The sequence below is a fragment of the Onychostruthus taczanowskii genome, unplaced genomic scaffold (assembly GCF_017590055.1).
Source record: "Onychostruthus taczanowskii isolate IOZ18803 unplaced genomic scaffold, ASM1759005v1 scaffold98, whole genome shotgun sequence".
Lineage (NCBI taxonomy): Eukaryota > Metazoa > Chordata > Aves > Passeriformes > Passeridae > Onychostruthus > Onychostruthus taczanowskii.
The window spans coordinates 832,577-851,097 of NW_024507879.1; the positions used below are offsets into that span (position 1 = coordinate 832,577).

General features: G+C 39.9%; 1 protein-coding gene across 3 annotated transcripts in view; it reads right to left on the bottom strand.

The window, feature by feature from the left end:
• CTNNA3 (catenin alpha 3) overlaps positions 1 to 18,521 on the bottom strand; it is a 426,086-nt gene that overhangs the window by 165,536 nt on the left and 242,029 nt on the right. For 2 of the 3 annotated variants that reach the window (XM_041427252.1, XM_041427251.1), the window contains exons 8-9: positions 8,049 to 8,129; positions 2,858 to 3,010 (exon numbers count right to left, since the gene is read on the bottom strand). In XM_041427252.1, the coding sequence (XP_041283186.1) occupies positions 2,858 to 3,010; positions 8,049 to 8,129 (234 nt within the window). Of the gene's footprint in view, positions 1 to 2,857; positions 3,011 to 8,048; positions 8,130 to 10,581; positions 10,600 to 18,521 lie in introns of those variants that run through there. The other variant, XM_041427254.1, reaches the window with a different exon arrangement.

Genomic DNA, 18,521 nt, shown 5'->3' on the forward strand with positions numbered 1-18,521 from the left:
ATTTATTTTCAGTAGCAGAGATGAAGCCCATTTCTGCAATAGCAGAAATGACTGGCTTTTGGAGTCGTATTCAATAACATCCAAGTTGTAAGGGAATTTGTTTGATGGTGCTTGTACCAGTGCAGGAAATAAACAACCAAGGAAAGAATGTGAGACCTCCCCTGCAAACATGGAGATCATACCTCTCATTTAAGAACCCCCTAATAAAATACAATAATGCTTGGCAACTTCCTCCTAAGTTATGGGAATTTTATACTGGATTGGATCTTGAATTCATCTGTCATCCAACCCCAAATCTTACAGAGAGCTGACGACACCACTCTATGGAACACTTCCCTGGCTAAAGGCTGGGCACCTGTCCCAAAGGGGACAAGTGATGTTTATACATTAGAATTTTCACCAAGAAACATCATTTCTGTTTTAAATAAAGATAATAGAAATAGCAAGGATCCAAACACAACTTATCTCCTCTTGATCTGTCCTGCCCTTCAGGCTCCCTGATTTGGGCAGCACTTTTAGCTAGACCTGACTTCTACAGCACGTGCATGCATTATCCATGGCCCCGTGTCCAGCTGGAAACCAAGCTCCAAGCACCTTGGCTGCGTCTCAGTTCTGAAGTATGTGCATGTTTAAGTATGAAAACCACAGCTACTCAGATCCTATACTACCTACACTATTTTCCTTGAGAAAGCAAGAGTGCAGTGCCCCACTATATCAATTTAAAAAAACATATATTCTGAGCTTAACATGGTTTAGGCCACTGTAGTGGCCACTAAAACTCAAATATGCTTCCAGCTGGAACTGCTATAGTAACTACTCTAATGTAATTTAAAAGTTATTAAATTTACATAAATTTATTTGGTATTACACATTCCCCCAAAAAGCTGCTACATTTCTCTCACTTACATGATGCTGTCGGAAATGACTGAACTTTTCTTAAAAATGAGATAAATCTGTTAATCTCCCCAAAGCCTTTTTGTGGCCACTTGCTTAGCTGATAGGTTTTTTTCATTTTTTTTCTGTTTTACCTCAAATAGGCTCACAGTTGATGGATGCAGTACAACTACTACCTAATTAATTTGCTGGAGAGTTTATCAGTTGATAAATACAGGTTATCAAAAAGCCATCAATCAAGCTCTTGCTTAGAGATACTGGTAAGGGCATTAAACCAATGTAAGCAACTTTTAAGATACTTACTTCTACTAGATATCCAGACGATAACATAAAGTCAAATTGCAGTTAATTTGAATAGCAGCCCACGACATAATCCCCACTAAACTGACATTTGGAACAACTAATTCAACAATAGGAGGTGGCACTGTGTACAATCTCTCTTTAGAAGTAAGTTTTCTTCACTGTAGGCAGCACATTGAGTCACAGAATAAATATAAATACGTACACATACACTGTATTCACACTTGCAGCAAGATCAAGCTGTGGAGTTTTCAGGCAGTGAATCTGTGCAGCCATCAGCCTCTCTAATCACACACCCACACTCATGGCCAGCTAGTTCTTGCATTTGGGACACAAATTCAAACCCATGAAAGAAAACAAATACTGGATTTTAAGCTTAGGTCTTCTAAAATGAATCATGATTTGGGTATTTCAGCTGGACTCAGAAATTCAGTCAAGTTATTTGTCTTCAGTGATCACCTGTTCTTTCTAAAAATTAAGTCACTTCAAGATGGTTTAGCATCAGTATTAAAAATCAGAAAAGACTGCAAATTCAAGTTTGTGTTTCAGCTGTCATTTGATTTTGCAGCACAGTCAAAATTAGATACTCTTGTAAATCAAAGAATAACAACTTTTCTTATTCTGTAATCACATGACCATGAAGAGAAACGTAAATGCAATAACCTATTTTAACTTTAGCTCTTTACCTATTTTACTTCCATTATCTCTAGGTCACTCAAGATTAATTATTAATTCTGAGCCAAATAGTTTTCCTAAGTAAATTTTCAGCTGCAGAATGAATTCATTGATTTTTTTCCCCATTTTTGCATTACTCCACACAAAAGCACCAAAAGCTAAAAAAACCCCAAAATTTACTAATGTGTTCCTTCCAGGCACTTGAGATGATGCTGCTGTGAACTTTTGACTTTAGTATTCCAGCAGTGTTCCAAGCTCCTGTTCAAATGAGTTTAGGTCAGTGTATATTTAGTCACGTTTGCAGGACTGATTGTCCAACAAACAAAAATTGCCCCCCAGTTGTATTTGCAAATCTCTTAGTGCTGAAGAAGTATCATTTATAAGCCATGAGGAAGGAGATCCTTTAGAAATGAATACTGAGTCTCCAATGTATGCAGAGGATTCATTTAGCATACAGGCAGGAGCTAGGCTCGGAGATTCCTCAGGGTCCTTTCCAACCTGGAATATTCAATGACTGTGCAGCAAGCTCCTGGCTCTAAGCTGGGTCAGAGCCCCATTTCCCCTTCAGATCACTGCACAGGTCACGGATTTTCGAAGGCAGAAAGATGGCAAACAACTGGGACTAACACAGTGCCTCCTGTACTTCAGGCAGCAGGATCCTGAACACTGCAAGCTAACACTCCCAGAAACACACATTTAGTCAAGTTCCTACTGAACACCTTGGTGGAAAGGCTTACACTGATTTCTTAAATTACAATTCCTCACCATCTAATTTCTGTGCAATAAAGTGCTATGCAAGGACAAAGCCCTCTGTCTCACTACATACCATTATAAGTAAATGGAGTACATCTACTATTACACAAGGCCACTTATTTATTCTTTCCTGAAATGCCAGCCTTAAACATTTTTTGATATCTGCCAGCAAAGGGAGTGTTCAGTGGCAATTCACACCATATATTTCAAACAAGTGCAATTCCGTCAAACATACCTCCACAAGCCTGCTGGTATGTTCTCGAAATATAGCAGCATATTCCTTTATTTCTTTCTCTCTTCCATTTTTAGCAGCTTCAATGAGAACTAGCAGTGGAACAGTGGTGTCTAAGAAGGAGTCTGAGATGTGATCTATAATGGCTTTCCGGAGCTGCAAAAGAAAGCAGTACATCAGTTCCTGCTAACTGGAGGATTCATTAAAGTCTGCTGGAATTATTGTCCATTCCTATTTGTAACATAAACACATACACACTGTGCTCATGCATTATTTACACCACAGGTCTGAAACCTATGGCAGCTACAATTTATGTATTATACAGAAAACTGTATTTAATTTTAAGGAAAATTTTAATATGCCACTAGGTAAATATGCCTATTTGTGTTTGTACAGATACATAAAACACTACATCATGTACTGGTTCTCTTGAAATCAAGGGAGCCAAACAAATATTCCCCTTCCTTGATGAATAGGCTACTTAAGTGATTGCACATGTGAAAAATTAGTTAGCCCAGACCTCATATCTCATGGGTATTCTCCCTTGTAATTCAGATGCCAAGGGAGAAAGCTATTTAATTTTATAAAAAAAATATTCATTTAATCATGTTTGTACTCACAAAATACCTACATCCCATGATTGCATAATTGCAAAATTACCCAAGTATTTTCTTTCTGGGAAACAGTCTGGTTTGCAGAATGGCAGCCTTCATGGTAATTATGTCGCTGAGATTACTGATTGTGCCACCTGATAATGTATTAGTAGAGCAAGAAGATCTATAAATGAGGCTGGAGTTCAATTTTCTCTGCTTAAATTAATTGTTCTTGAACTTCTAACTTAAATTATTAAAGAAGTACAGCATTCTGCTATAAATTACGTGTCTTAAATTAGGCTTCACAGAAGCCTGTAGCTGATCACTGGGACATTACTTCACTTAAGAAATTATTTTGCATGTTACCTACACATGACAGCTGTTCATTGAGATCATGCAGCACTACAACAAACATACCAACTGGAACAATACAGGAAATGCAGCTTAATTATCCTACTGAATTTCCTACTACAAATCCAGTATTTTTTCAATGTGTAGAAAAGATATTGATTGGAACAGAAAAGGACACTAAATGTTGTTAAGCTCATCACACTGTTGCCAAAGTACTGTTTTCACTTGGTGTTTTGCTCCAATGTATCTGTGTGAAAACTCAGTAGAAGTAAAAACTCCTACCACAAGAAAAATAGAAAAACCACAATCTTTTTGATGCTGCTGCTGTGTTTGTAGGTAGGGCAGTGACCATGCACAGCAGAAAGAACAGTGGAGAAATCTGCTGATTATCAGACAAGATCTGAATATAATTTCCACCACTAGCTTTTGGATAGCCTCACCACCTAAAGTCAGTTCTCCTTGACCCATCAGAGGGACAGACAAACCTTCCAAACAAACAATTCAAAGGCAATTCATGTTCAGAATGGCTTGCTTGTCTCCTAACCTCCTGTAGCCCATCACATTAGGATATACTGTCTGGATACACTGTATGTTCTGCAAAATAATTTACAAAGACAGAGGCTGTGGGATTCCAATATAAAATAGGATTTCTTACATTCTCAGCTTCATTCAGGCTGAAATTAAAAAAAAAAAAAACTATTAGAAAGTTTCACTACCAGAAATAAAATGCATCGAACCTCCCCTCCTGCCAAGTTACCTGCTAAGAATTCTCTGCTGTAAAAGGCTCCACTAAAGAAAACAGATATTCTTGCCTGTTTAAAGTTAGGTACATGAATGTGACCTTGAAGAGTCACAATTTGAAAATGAGGATTTCAATTTACAAAAAACAACAAGAAGCTGTGGAACCATCATATCCATGGCCAATGACTGATTACCTCCAGAACTCCAGAAATATTCTGGAGTTCTGTACAGCCCAGACTGCAGGACTTTCACAGCCTTAGCATGGTGTCACTACAATAACCTCAGGCACATTTGTGGTGAGCTTGAGATACCCAATTTCAAACCAGCAGCCTAATTTTCTCTCTCACTGCACAGTTCTTTGCTATAGCATTTCACTGGTTTTCTTGGCTTAATTAACCTTTCACACAGAAATTATCATTACTATTTCATTCTAAGAAATGGTCTATTCTGCAATTATGCAGCAAATCGCTTCTTCAAAAAAAACAAAGATAATGCTGCATCTTTGCTGAACACAAACAAGTTTGAAATTATGTTCCTGTTGCAGCTCTGCAAAGGAATACAAGAAGCTCAGAGTTGCAAAGGATGGCTTGTGTAGCATTAAAAAACAAAGAAATAAAACATAGAAAAAAAGGAGAAAGACAAAAGAAAAAAGGAATATTTGAGGCAATATCTATTTCTTTTCATGCTAATTCTAACAAGCATTTCTTCCATGACTCAGTAAGTCTGTTTCTGACTCTGGCCACTTGTAGGGCAAATGCCAAAAGCTAACTAGGCAGAAGGGAGGCATATGAACAAAGGACAGCACTAGCAGTGCCAGCAAGCCATGCTAGGGAAGTTATTGTGCTATAATTAAACTTCTTCTTGTATTTTAAAGTGAAAGAGACACCAGTAGAAGAGGGAAAGGAAGGGGAGGATGATGTCTGACTAAATTGTTTTCTTCTTAAGATGCAAGGTCTTACCCTTTGAGCAGACTGGTACAGAAGCATGGACATTTTTTGGCTTTAATATCAAAATGCATAAAAAAATAACACAGTATCATGCCATTTACAAAACATGGGGCATAAGGTTGTCAAAAACAGTGGAAGGTAGAGAAAAAAAAATGCCAGCAGCTGTGTGCAAGCTATTCAACATCAGTACTGATGAGCAGAGAAAACTCTGTTTGCCTCTACTCACCTCTTGCCTAGACTACCCTGGCAAAAGTCCTGGGCAAAGCTCTGAGCAGTTACTACTGAGGGATCTCCCTTTCCCCTTTCAAAGGGGAGCCAGGAAGGCCACCTCTTTTGTGTCCAGAAACAGCTACCCACGATGAAGAAGCTACACAAAAATACAAGACTATCTCCAGGAATAACATTTATTAAAGCAACCAACCAGCCAGAACTGCAGAACAACCACAGGAGAAACATCTGTGCAGTCCATTCATGCCACACTGGGAAAGAACTGGGAGGCAAGAACTGAGTGTGGTAATTTCACATAATTACAGACTGGAATGAATAGGCAATTCCTTCCCAAATATCCATACAGCTCTCCTCAGCAGGGAAGCAGTGATCCAGGTAAAACTGCACACACAGAAATGACACTCACATCTCCAGCACAATGCAAGCACAAATCAAAACAAAGCTGAACAGCTTAAAATCCCCAGAAGTACTGGTCGAGCTCCTGAAATGAATGCAAGTAAATTCCCCTGAAAAGCTGGAGAGTTTCTACAGCTCCCAGAATATCCTGTTCTGGGGACAGCTACTTTCACCTTCAGTCTTTCCAGACACAAGCCTTCCTTCACTCCCCTTGCTGTCACGTGCAAAGGAGCTCCAAAGGGGCCCATGGCATAACCCACAGCCAGGCTGCTGCCTGGGACAGCATCTCTCTGATGGTTTGGTTTATTGGGCACTACTGAAGAGATTTTAAAAATACAGCTTTATAAGGTTTCATCTTTAACCCAAATTTTCCAGAGGCAGTCCCAGTCACAACTGAAAGCAGAATACACTGCAGAGCACAGCCCTGAATGCACTGAGAGCGCCTGATGCAATAGCAGCAAAGCTTCACAGTATCATTAAAAAATACAATATTATAAAAGCTGTTAGAGCAGAGCAAACAACAATTTTCGTGTTTCTTGTAGAATTGCTGGGAGACTGAGTAATGAATGTTTGTAAGTGAAGGCAAATAAGACCCTACTGCAATATCTGCAGGCACAAAATTCACAATTTCATGTCTCCCAGAACAGGAATTAGGCACACAGTAAGCACTCTTCCTAAAACAATTCTTATGCAATTCATATGTATGAACATAGAGTTGGAGGAAAGATATAAAATATTTCTCATAAATGCTTTCCAGTGGAAAAAATGTCAAGAAGCACAGAGCTGTTCTGGTAAGAGGAAATTACTGGTTCTAGATTGACTATAAATTGGGCATGATTACATTCAGCCTGAACACTTTCCAAAGGTTTACAGAAAGACACAAATTGAATCAGTTAACAGCTTTTAACCACTGTAACAGAGTCAATAAAATGTTTTAAGCTGGAGTTTAATTAACTCATGGAAGGAAATGAATGGAAGGGTTCCTAGACACACTGAGCTGGTGATGCAGGTCCCTTGCACTGAACCCATTCTGGACAGAATGTAAGCAGAAACTGGACAGCTACTTAGTTGTAAACACTGTATTTATATTATATTCTTCTCATTTTTCATGGCTTCCCTTGGCTGGTTATGGGAGCAGGAAGGAATTTATTCCTCATCTTGAAGCACAAGCTGGCTTGCAAGACTGAACACTGTTGGGAGGGACACTCTTCCACCAGGGAGTTGATCAACAGCCCAAGCTGGAGACAGGATGAAAGAGGTGTGCTCAAGTTCTTTGTAGCTGTAAATTTACATAAACTTGGCTGGGGCAGCCTGGCTAAAAGAACTACTGACTTTTTAGGTTTTCTTTCTGAAAAGGCACATTATACACATGCAGCATAATCTGCAGTTTTTTCTCAAAGATATTTATTACAGAGAAAGGGTATAAACACAGCTGATGTCTACTGCTAACCTTCTGCCCTTCACTGAAGTTGTGGATTCTGGTCCATGTCTCAGATTAGTTTTAGCACACTGGGATGTAAAGTGGGGGGTAGAGTGTGGACAGGGCATTCCAAGGACCCTCCTGTGTGGTAAGAGTTCTCACAGCTGTAAAGAGCCACACATAGTGACTTCAAGTAGTTCCTTCAAGGTGTCTGTTCCAACAACCAGTAATGATTCAAGCTTACTGAAATTTAAACAAATCTTGATGGCTAGAGTACATTACTGATACATGCAGCAAATATATTCAGACATGCATACGTACATACATATATTCAGCCAGTATCATTCCAGAGTTTTGAAAACTGGTATGTAAATATTCTGTGGAATGGTGCAATTGTCTTCAATATATTTTTATTATGGAAAAGAAAATACTATTTTCAAAATGCATAAACTGAAAACAGCAAATTGGAAAAGAAACCCTCAAGACCTTTTTGTACCTTTCATTTGCCCAGGTCTCACCTGTCTGCGGAGGTCTCTGGTCTTCTTGCACATACTGTCTATGGCAACATTCAGGGCATTGCTTCTCTCTGCCTTGTCAGTCTGCAATCAAGGGGACACAAAACAATCAGTGGCTGTCTGGGATCCCTCAGCAAGCACATCTTTTGTGTCCCCAGTGCATCAGACCATTTGCTAAAGCATACATGCTGAAGGACTTTTCAAATTTTTCATACATTTCAAGAGCCAGTACCACAATGTTCACAGAATGCCAATCTGTGATGTTAAGCATAATTTGCTGAATCAAAACACATGCTTTAGAAGCAGTATACAGGAACAAAAGAAACACTTCTTAACTTCTGAATTGCTGTAATACTCCCAGTGTAATCAACAACACTAATAGAATTATGATGACAGTGATGATGATGGTGATGATGATGATTAATAATAGTAATAACAACAATGACAACAGTAATATTTATGGCAATCCTATTCATGTGAAACAGGATTGCCTATTCATAATTGGGTTGCCTAGTACCCTATTAATGTGAAAAATAATGTTCTCTCTCTACAAACAATGCATAAATTCAGGGGCCCACAATGCAGCGTGGTTATGCTTTTGTCTGTAGTGTTCATTTTCCTTCTGTAAAACAGAATGGGTGAATTTTAAAATGTTGCAAAGCAAACACTGTCCATGAAAGGGCAATCTCTTCATTCCATAGCACATTCATCCTCAGCACCTAGAAGACTGAGCTCTTGAGATATTTGAGGGGCCTGAAGAGAATCAGTTTTATTTTCTAAACAATTTTAATTTTTTTTATTTCCACCTATAAGCAAAGTGTTTCTATTTATTTGAAGAGTATGCTTCACTCAGCTTTTTTTCCCCTACAATATTACCATAATACTTCTGTGCCTACTAGCTGGTTTGGATTTTTTTTCCTGTTAGTACAGAAACAACATGAAAATACAAAATGTGTGATGAACTTTGTTTGCCTAAAGCAAGCAATCATTGCTGACTACCTTGGACTGCCCTGGCCTAGAGGAAAGAAGCACAAATAGTGGTGCTTTACACAAAGCCAGCACACATGACATTTACAGCACTAAGAACCAGGCTCTCCTAAATGCTAAGCAGTAGTTATGTACAATGACCACAGCATTTACCAAACACCAGAAGTCTTTATTATGAACATGACTGTGTCATTTTATAAATAACATTACCATTAATATGGAAGTAGTAATATCATGGTAGACACCCAGGAGTATAAGCTTATTATCTATGTATCATACTTCAATCAGAGTTATTTCCTTACTAAAGAAACCTGTGAACAGGACAATATGCTTAATATTAAAACTAAGACTAGAGGTGGAAAGAAAAGAACTCTTACATTAAAATTGAAGGTGCAATGTCATAAATGCCTCGAAATTATTAGCACATTCTGTATCAACTGAAAGGACAAACTACTTTAAAAACTGAGCTAGTATTTTCAGAGAGATTTAGAAAATCTCCTATGACCTTCTATCTCTGAAACTGGCTATAGTCTTTGCAGGGAACAGATGACCAAAACCAGGTCTTGGAGAAAGACCTTAAAACCTTCAAGGAATCCCTGGAGGTGGATACTCACTTTTGTTCCACAGCAATGCCATCATTTCTTGTACCAAGGCTTGCATAGGAACCAAAATAAACAATGACTCCTCTATTATGCTTTGCAAGCTCTTGTCAACCTTGACAACAAAATTATCCCTTCTGAACTGCCAGGTAAACAGGGCCAGGAAAAACTCATTGGATACAACTCAGCTTATGCCTATGCATTTTCAGACTACAAAACGCAGTGGCGTATCCCTTGAAAGTTTTATATTTAGAGCCTATTTTTCTAGAAAGACAAAATAATTGTAAAATACTGGGATATTTTTCAAATTCCCTGGTAATCTGTAACTTCAAAGGTGGCCAGTAATGATACAACTGGCTTTCAGCTAACCTAAATCTTTGAAGCAGCTATTCTGAAATAACCTCAGGCAGCAAGTGGCATAAAATATTGAACAGTGAACAAGATAAAAATACTTTATTTTCAAATTCTTAACATAATAGTCAATGTTTAGAAAGCAAATCTAACTATAGATGAAGTTATTCTTCACCTCATGTTTTCCCTAAGAAATAAAATACACCACAAATGCAGTGTAAATGCAGCTTCAGGCTGTAGAATATGGACAGGTCCAGACTGCAAGTAACCTCATAACTGCAGACTCTCATTCTTCCTTAAAGAAACTTAAATATCAAAAACCCCACACTACTGCTTGGATAAATCCTATTGACAAAGACTTCTAAACCACGGGCAGTCTTTTTCAGTCAGGGGAACAGCTGGCTACAAAGTCTCCTGTGGGAACACTTGTCCTGGATTAGGGCAAATTTGGGAGAAAACCTCCAAAGGGGCTCCCCCCAGAAAACAAACCCACACAGCCCCTTTCCCCCACCGGTTCGGGAAGGATTCCTCGGAGAGAAGTGGAAAGAACCTGTTTATTTAACAGGCAAAACACCCCCAGCACACAAAATGAACAATACCAGATGACAACACTTTCACCGATCTGAAAAGGATGACAAATTCAGAAAGTCTTTCCTGGGAGTGGTCGCTCCGTTATTGCTCCCTCTGTCACTGGGGATGGCTGCTGCAGCCACAAGATGTAAACTCTTGGTGTTTCCCAGGTCCCAGTCTGGAGCAGGTTTGGATGGTTCCAAAAAGGGAACGGAAAAACAGCCCAGGGAAAAATCTGGACCGCTTAGCTAAACTAACTAACAGAAGCAAAAAGCAAAAGCAGAGCGGGAGCGAAGCAGGAGCAAGAGCAAAGCAAGCAGCAAAAAGCCAAGCCAAAAGCCAAAGCCGCACTGTGTACTGCCCCATCTCTCTGTCCCGCCAGCCGTGGGGGAGCAGGCTGATAACCAACCAAAACAAACCTTGCTCTCAGAGCCAGTCTTGAAGGCACAGTACATAACATCCAGCACCAACAGAACACACGACTGGGGATACAAGCATCATAACCTCACCCTAGGACAACACTCAAACACCGGTGGCCTCAAGCCGCCTTCTCCCGCTCCTGTCCGTAACACCCCCGGGAGCTGCAGTCCTCTGTGGGTGCGCGCTCCCCCGCAGACTCGGACTCCACCTGCGCCTGACACGAACAGCCCGAGAGCTACACCGGATTGCACTCTTGGACAACCACGAATAGCAGATGTAACGTTTGACAAGTGTCCATTGAAATGCTGGCACAGTGAAACCAAAGGGGACCTGAGCACCTCCACACTCGGCAGCGCGCAGCTGTCTCACTCCCCGGCCATGGAACCCACACGTCTGAACTTAGAATACTCTGCATCTGCTTGACAATTAAATCCTTCTGGTGACTGCTGTACTTCAAAACAAGCACGCCTATCCTGAAACAGTTCCTTCTTTGTACAGCGACTGAATTAGGAAAAGGGCCAGGAAAATTATGCATATTATTCTGGGTCTGGATTTTAAAAATCAGGCAGTTGAGCCTTTCAGTTATCCTGCACTCATCTACTGTTTTTTCCTGTAAAATATATGTTATAACTATGAGCTATACGGCTCCCTTGTGAAGATCCTAAAAGCAATATCCAGTTCCTATTTCAGTGCATTTTTAACATGTGAAACATTTTACAAGCACTAAGTCACAGTGTTATTAATATTCCACTGAGTGAAAGTATTTTTAATTAACACTGGATAGCCTGAAGATAAATGCTGGCTACTGCAAATAATACAGGCCCATCTATTTCACGCACTGGCAAACAACATTAGTTGAATGTTTCAAAAACCACATGTGCAGAAAATCTTTCCTGCTGGATTTCCATTTAACCCAGGACACACGTACAGGCAGATTCTCAGTCGAAACACATGGCCATATCACCACTGGTTTTGATGGAGTTAATTTCTAGCAGCAGGGATTGTGACATTCCCAGGCACTGCAGGCCGTTCTGCACCCCAGGGCACACAGGTGCAAACCACAACATCTGCACGGCCTTGCAGGACTCAGGAACCAGTCTCCAGCCAAGCCTCTGTGCGTACATGCCAGCAGTTGCCAGTGGCAACAAAGACTGCAGGAATTCCCTAAGCTCCAGACTTCTCTGAGTTCTGATCTTGAAGGACTATATAGATACTCTGAGAAAGGTTTTATTTTCACTTTATTGATACTTCTGAAGGCCCACAAATGTTTAGCTGATAGCTGCACTGATCAGTGGAGTATAACGAAGATATGGGCAGAACTACTTAAGTGATCATCTAATGTCTTCTAGTACTTAGGTCAATATTCCCATATTTAAAGGTCTGTGGCCAGAAGTTAAGCATATGTTTTGTTTCATGGGATGAGTTTGTTCCTAATTAGACATTGAACAATCCTAGGAGGAAAAAAACGAAAAAAAACCCCTCCAGTCTACTAGTATGATTTTCTTTGTATATCCCACAATGACCGAATGGTTTGGGTTGGAAGGGATTTTAAAGCCCATCTCATTCCAAGCCCCTGCCCTGGGCTGGGACACCTCCCACTATCCCAGGTTGTTCCAAGCCCATCCAGCCTGGCCCTGGAGGCTTCCAGGGATCCTGGGGCAGCCGCAGCTGCTCTGGGCACCCTGGGCCAGAGCCTCATCTCCCTCACAGGGAAGAATTTTTTCCCCGTATCTGGGCTAAACCTGCCCTCTGTCAATTGTCTCCAGCAGCTGTAGCATGACTCTGATAAACAGCTTTTGATATCGTTCTATGTATCCAAGAACAATTGTAGTTAAAAGATGACTAGCACATTTATCAAAGTAAGTTCACTAGAGAAATATTAAAAAAAAGATGCCAAGCTAAAAGGTAAACACCAATCAATACTACAATAACTTAAGAAATGTCAGAGCTCTAATTAAATGATTGACTGTTTCAGCCTCTGTGTTGACTGCAAATAATCCTACACTCAGCAATTAGAGGGTCCTGTACCTTGCACCTTGATTTAAAAAAAAAACAAAAAACAAAAAAAACCAACCTCTCACACAACTTGGGTAGGACATTAAAGTAAAGTCTCTATAGAGACACCAAGCATTTTATGTCTCTTGTTACAACTGAGCATGTAACATATCATGATTTTTTTTTTGCATATGGAATTTATAAATGGTTCTTCTTTTGATTTATAAAGTCACTGTGAATTCTAATCAAAACCATAAGATTATAAGAAAATTGTGAAAAAGCCATTTTACAATTTGTTTTGCGTGATGAAACAATCTTGTCGTTACTTGGGACATTTCCACACCTCAATTTTTTGTGCAATGACAGGATTTTTTTTTCGTACACAGCTTATAGAAACTCTGATCTTTCAAATCCTGTTGTGGAACAACAAAGTAAAGACATCTACAAGCATCTGTCTCAAAAAAGCCCCAGAGAAGCCCATAAGCCTTTGTAAGGGAAGATCCTGTTCAATCCTGTTGCAGTCCTCATTTATCCTAGCTGTCAGAATTAGTTAACACCATGCTTCAGCCACCAGTAACTAAATGAAACTAATACCACTTCTTACATTCTTTGCTAGGAGGGACAAAGGATTTGTTGCCTTGAAGGTCACACAGAGAGAAAAACTTCCAAGATGGCTGTTTGGCTATGTGAGAAATGCCAAGTGTGGGGCAGAACCTCCTTGCATTCCTTTGTACCATTCTGGATACCACTAGGCCCTGGGATTTGTCCCTTAAAGGGAGTATTAATTTAAATATTATTTTACTCTTCAAATTTTCAGCTTGTTTCTCAAAGTGCAATGTCCAAGTAAAAACCAAGATTGCTTATTGGAGGTGCCATGTCTGGTTAAATACACCAAAACAAAACAATGACCTTCTCCAAACTGCAGGACTCAGTGGAGAAGCCTGTGTTGGGCTGGAACTCAGAAATGAGCTGGCTGTTTACAGTTCTTCTTCTCATGTATGTGTCACGTCTTCAAACGAAGTGTTTTAAAGACTTCCTGGTTCCCCATCCTGGAAGTGGATAGGAATAACTCCTTGACCACAAGCAACCTCACTGAAACATAGAACTATTGAGTTGCATGAACAATTATATGCACAGCATTCATTGCCTGAGAAATCTCTTACATGAACATTTCAGAAGTTATTCAAGGAATCCTCTGACAAGGCAGTTAAGGCAGAACCTGACATTTCTGACATTTTTCCTGTGAAAAGGTAAAAGCTCCCAGGCCTTTTCATACAGCATTTCAAACCCTATTTTTACTGTACATCAAAAGCTTGGAAAGGGAAATTAATTTAGAAGTATATTTATTTCCTTTCTTTTTTAATATGGAAAACACAAATTAATAACCCACAAATATTTTAAGTTGAAAACCACTACCTCCACTCAGTGGCACAGATTCCCTACTCTTAACACGCCCACCCCAGTGTGATTTTTTTAAAGACACCTGGCTCAAGAAAACCTATTTCTGTGATAAACAGGTAAGCATATTTTTTAAAAAGGGATATTGAAAATCATATGCAAGTGGGCAAATAAGGACTCTTTCATGTGGAACTGTTTCTCATTATAGAGAGGGTTTTTTCCTCAACAGCTTCAATATGAGATTGTCATTTTCCTCCTCTGCAAGCCTTCATGGAATTCTCCCTATGGATCTAATGCTGTGAGATGTGAAGTGCCTCATAAGAAATTAATTACCTCAACCTCCACTGCTACAAATGGAGCACTAAGGGCTCTCCTTCCTGTGTCAATTACCCTTTTCCAATCAATATGCAGGAACAGCCTAGAATTTAAAGCCTCTCAGCATAACCATTTTTTGGCATTCAGTTACATACAGTTTGTAATACTGCAAAACAAATTTTAAATTTCATTCTAGACAAGCACACATCAAACAGTCTAAAAAACCCAGAATTTAGAATGCAGAACCCTTTAACCATTAGAAAGAACACTGAAGCACTGAAATGTGCAGATCCCAATAACCCTAAAATCTCAGAAAGCACGATGTTGCTGGAATATGCACATTGTATTGTCGTGGTACAGGCGGTCTGTAGCTGAACAAGATCAGTCTGGCCAGGACAAATCCAGCCCGGCTGGCCTGGCTCATTCTGGAAGGGAGGCAGCAGAGACCTCAGGAACCCTGCTGAAGCTGCATGCAGATACACCAGTGGCTGGAGAGCTGGGCAGGAGAGCTGCCATCCCTCCAGCTCTCTGAGCCAGGAGATCCCCAGGCCCCATGAAAAGGGCAGCCAGAATAAACCCATGGCTGTTTGCTGAGGCCGCTCCGTGTGCTGTGCTGTGCGGCTGTCTCCAACCCATGTCCCTACATCACAATATTGCACATTTTAATCCATTCTCCAAAACACTGGTGCCAGTCAGCTGAAGGTGTGGAGGAATGGCCAGGTTGTCTCAAAGGACAAAGCTGGAATCTTTATCCCTGGGATAATAAATTCTCTTGAAAGCGACTGGGATCCAGTCATGAGAGAAGATGAGGAAACAACACTATTCTAAATTTTTATTGTTTCTTTCTGACACTTAAGACAAATATCTCCTTATATCAGTTTTTCTCCTACTTTTTCACATTGGGGATATTAGAAAAGTTCAGCACGACTCCAAGTTGATCCTGAAAAAACACCCATACTTTTGTAGTACTTATTTGGGGAGAAGTGTCCCGGGAGGTGCATGTGTCACACCCAGCGTGGTGGGAGAGCAAGTACAACCATCGCCTGCTAACAACCATCACTTACTACTCCTAATGCAAAAACCAAACACCACAGGCACTTCATATTTAAAATATGGCAGTCTTAAAACTTGATAGAGAAACCTTAAAGACCAGTAGCACTTTATTTTGGTTTGTGTTTCAACTCCAGGCCTATCAGAGGAATCAGCAGGGAGTAAAAACGACATTAAATTTCTTTTAATCAGATGTTACTGTCATTCACAGATGATGCAGGAAGGAAGGGCAAACGTAAGTAGAAATAGAGCAATACTATTGAACTGACAGCAAGAAGTACACTTGAGGTTAATCTGCCTTTTACTAAGAAGCAATTTTCTAAGTTTCTAGTCCACACTAGTTTTTAATTGAATATCCATCTACCATCAACCAAAGTGCTCTGGCAGTTTTACAGCAGGAAAATAGAAAATTAGTTGGAGAAAATCTCATTCTACAGCAGCAGCAGAAGACTTTCCTATGATGAACTATCATATAAATTGCTTGGAGATTATATGTTGTTATGAGAAAGAAAAAAGGGGATGGAGGGAGAAGAAAATTCAAAATAAAATATAGCACAGTTGCTGAGACAGTCCTTCTCATTCAGATTGTTTAAAACTCTTAGCTGTACTTTAAATCTGAAAGTTACAGTCTCAAACAGCAGCCATAAATAGGGAAAAATGTCCAGCACCAAGCCATTCACATTCTGCCATACCATTCACATTCTGCCATACCTAGGGACAGACTGAGTTAGTGCAGGTTCCAAAGTGGCACAGCAAAGGCACATCCTGCATTTTTCAATGAACCAAACAAAAGCTTACTGTGGCTTTTGAGGTGGCACAATGTGCTACACAAATAGATTCCTGTACACTTAAGAGGAGTGTAACAGCAGTCAAATCAAACAGCATTATAAATACATATACATACAATATATTTGAAAATATGTAGGGTGGCTAAAGAATTGTATTTCTATAAAGAAGTCTTCCACGTCCTCACAGCCACTCCATGCCATCCAGTACCCTCGTGCTTTCTCCTCGTATTTCCACTGTACCATGGAGAGATAAGGAAGGTAGAACAGGAAAATTAAGCTTGCTGTGTTGACACACTCATTACTCTGGGAAAATCTCTATGATATTGTTCATGATCACTCATAGAACAGACATGCTGTGATGTTTCTTCTAACAGAAAACCGAGCACACTCTTGTATCACACTGGATGGGTAATGAAGATTGAGTTCTCTGATTTTCACTCCCACATAACTTTAACATTTCTGTGTAGCTCCCCACAAGGAAGCAGCTTGAGATAAATATGCGTGGACGCAGGACAGAACTTGGCCTACAGACAGGAACCTTAGAAAACAGCTACTTATCCAAGACTTCAGCTCTGAACCAGGCAGAGCTTGGTAATTTCAAATAACACACATGCTATGGATGTGGCTCTGTTCAAAACTGTACTTCTAAATTAAAGTTAAATGCTGAAACCCCAAACAGACCAAAAAATGTAATTCCATTTAATTATGTATTAATTGTATTAGTTAATCCGTTTATAATCCAGAGTAATTAATTTAATTTAACATCATGCTGTGATGCAAGATGTGAATCTAGGAGGCTGGGAGGCACTTCAGCATGTGCAGTGAATGGAAGTCCAGCTTTTAGGGAAAGGTCTAAGTTCTCAAATTTACAAGTACTTCCACTGAACACTATCCAGCATCCCGTGTGCTGAGTCCAGACTGCGGACTGTGAATTCCTTTGATACTTGTCCAGTCTGCACAGAGGACTATAAGGTAAGAGGGAGGAACACAGGGGATCATCACAGCAAATGGTAGCTGATGCCACCACCTCAGTGGGTGAATTCAGTCACTCCCAAACAAAACACACCAACACCATGAAACGGCTCCAAAGTGGTATTCCTAGAAACTCATGACTTAATGCTTCAAACACTCAGCTACTATTTAAAAATTCAGTATTGCTAGCTAGAGATCTACTCTAGTTCAGAAAGTTTCTGTTGTTGGCACTTGTGGGGGAAGGCACACAGAAGAGATTGGCAGAAGAGCACCTGAACGATGCTTTTACACTGAGGACTGCAGAAAGGGCCCTTGCAGAGCCATTTACCCCGCAGATGGATTTGCAGAGTGAGAAATCAGTGCATTACTTGGGCTGCGTGATTAGACTCGCAGCACAAGCTTGAAGATCCTGGGTTCCTGTGCTACAAGAGAGAAAAAAGCCCCAATTTGTTAAAAGTAGCAGCTACCAAATGGAACAAGGGAGGCTGTATGTGACGGCATGCAGGGAAGACAACTGAAAATTACAGTCTCCTGCAGGGCTGGGATCTGCAGAATCCCGCATGAGATGAGGAGGGTCTGCTATTCAGGGCATATTCCTCTGCAGTCCTATGCAGAAATTCCCTATTTATTTTCACACAGAAAAAAACCCAAATATACCAGTGGAAACATTCAAACTCAGCATGCAATATTTCTGACATTCCAACACAGCAATCATACTTCATGCTGGAAGTTCATTTTCTGAGGACTTTTACCTTAAATGTTGTCGAGAACTTTTGTCTAAATTGAAAATGCAAAGTTGCATGTTTAATATCTTAAACTATTCACATCTCCAATTAGCCAATTAATTAATTTATTATAAATGAACCTAAGTTTTCATGTAATTGTCATCAGCTCCATGAAAGAATATAGCAAAAAAAGGAAAGGAGAAACAGACTCCTAGACATAACTAGAACAGAATCAGTAGGAAAGTCATTGGGAATTACGTTGGGTAAAGCAAAAATATAGAGCTCAAAGACCTTTTTCCTTTAAGA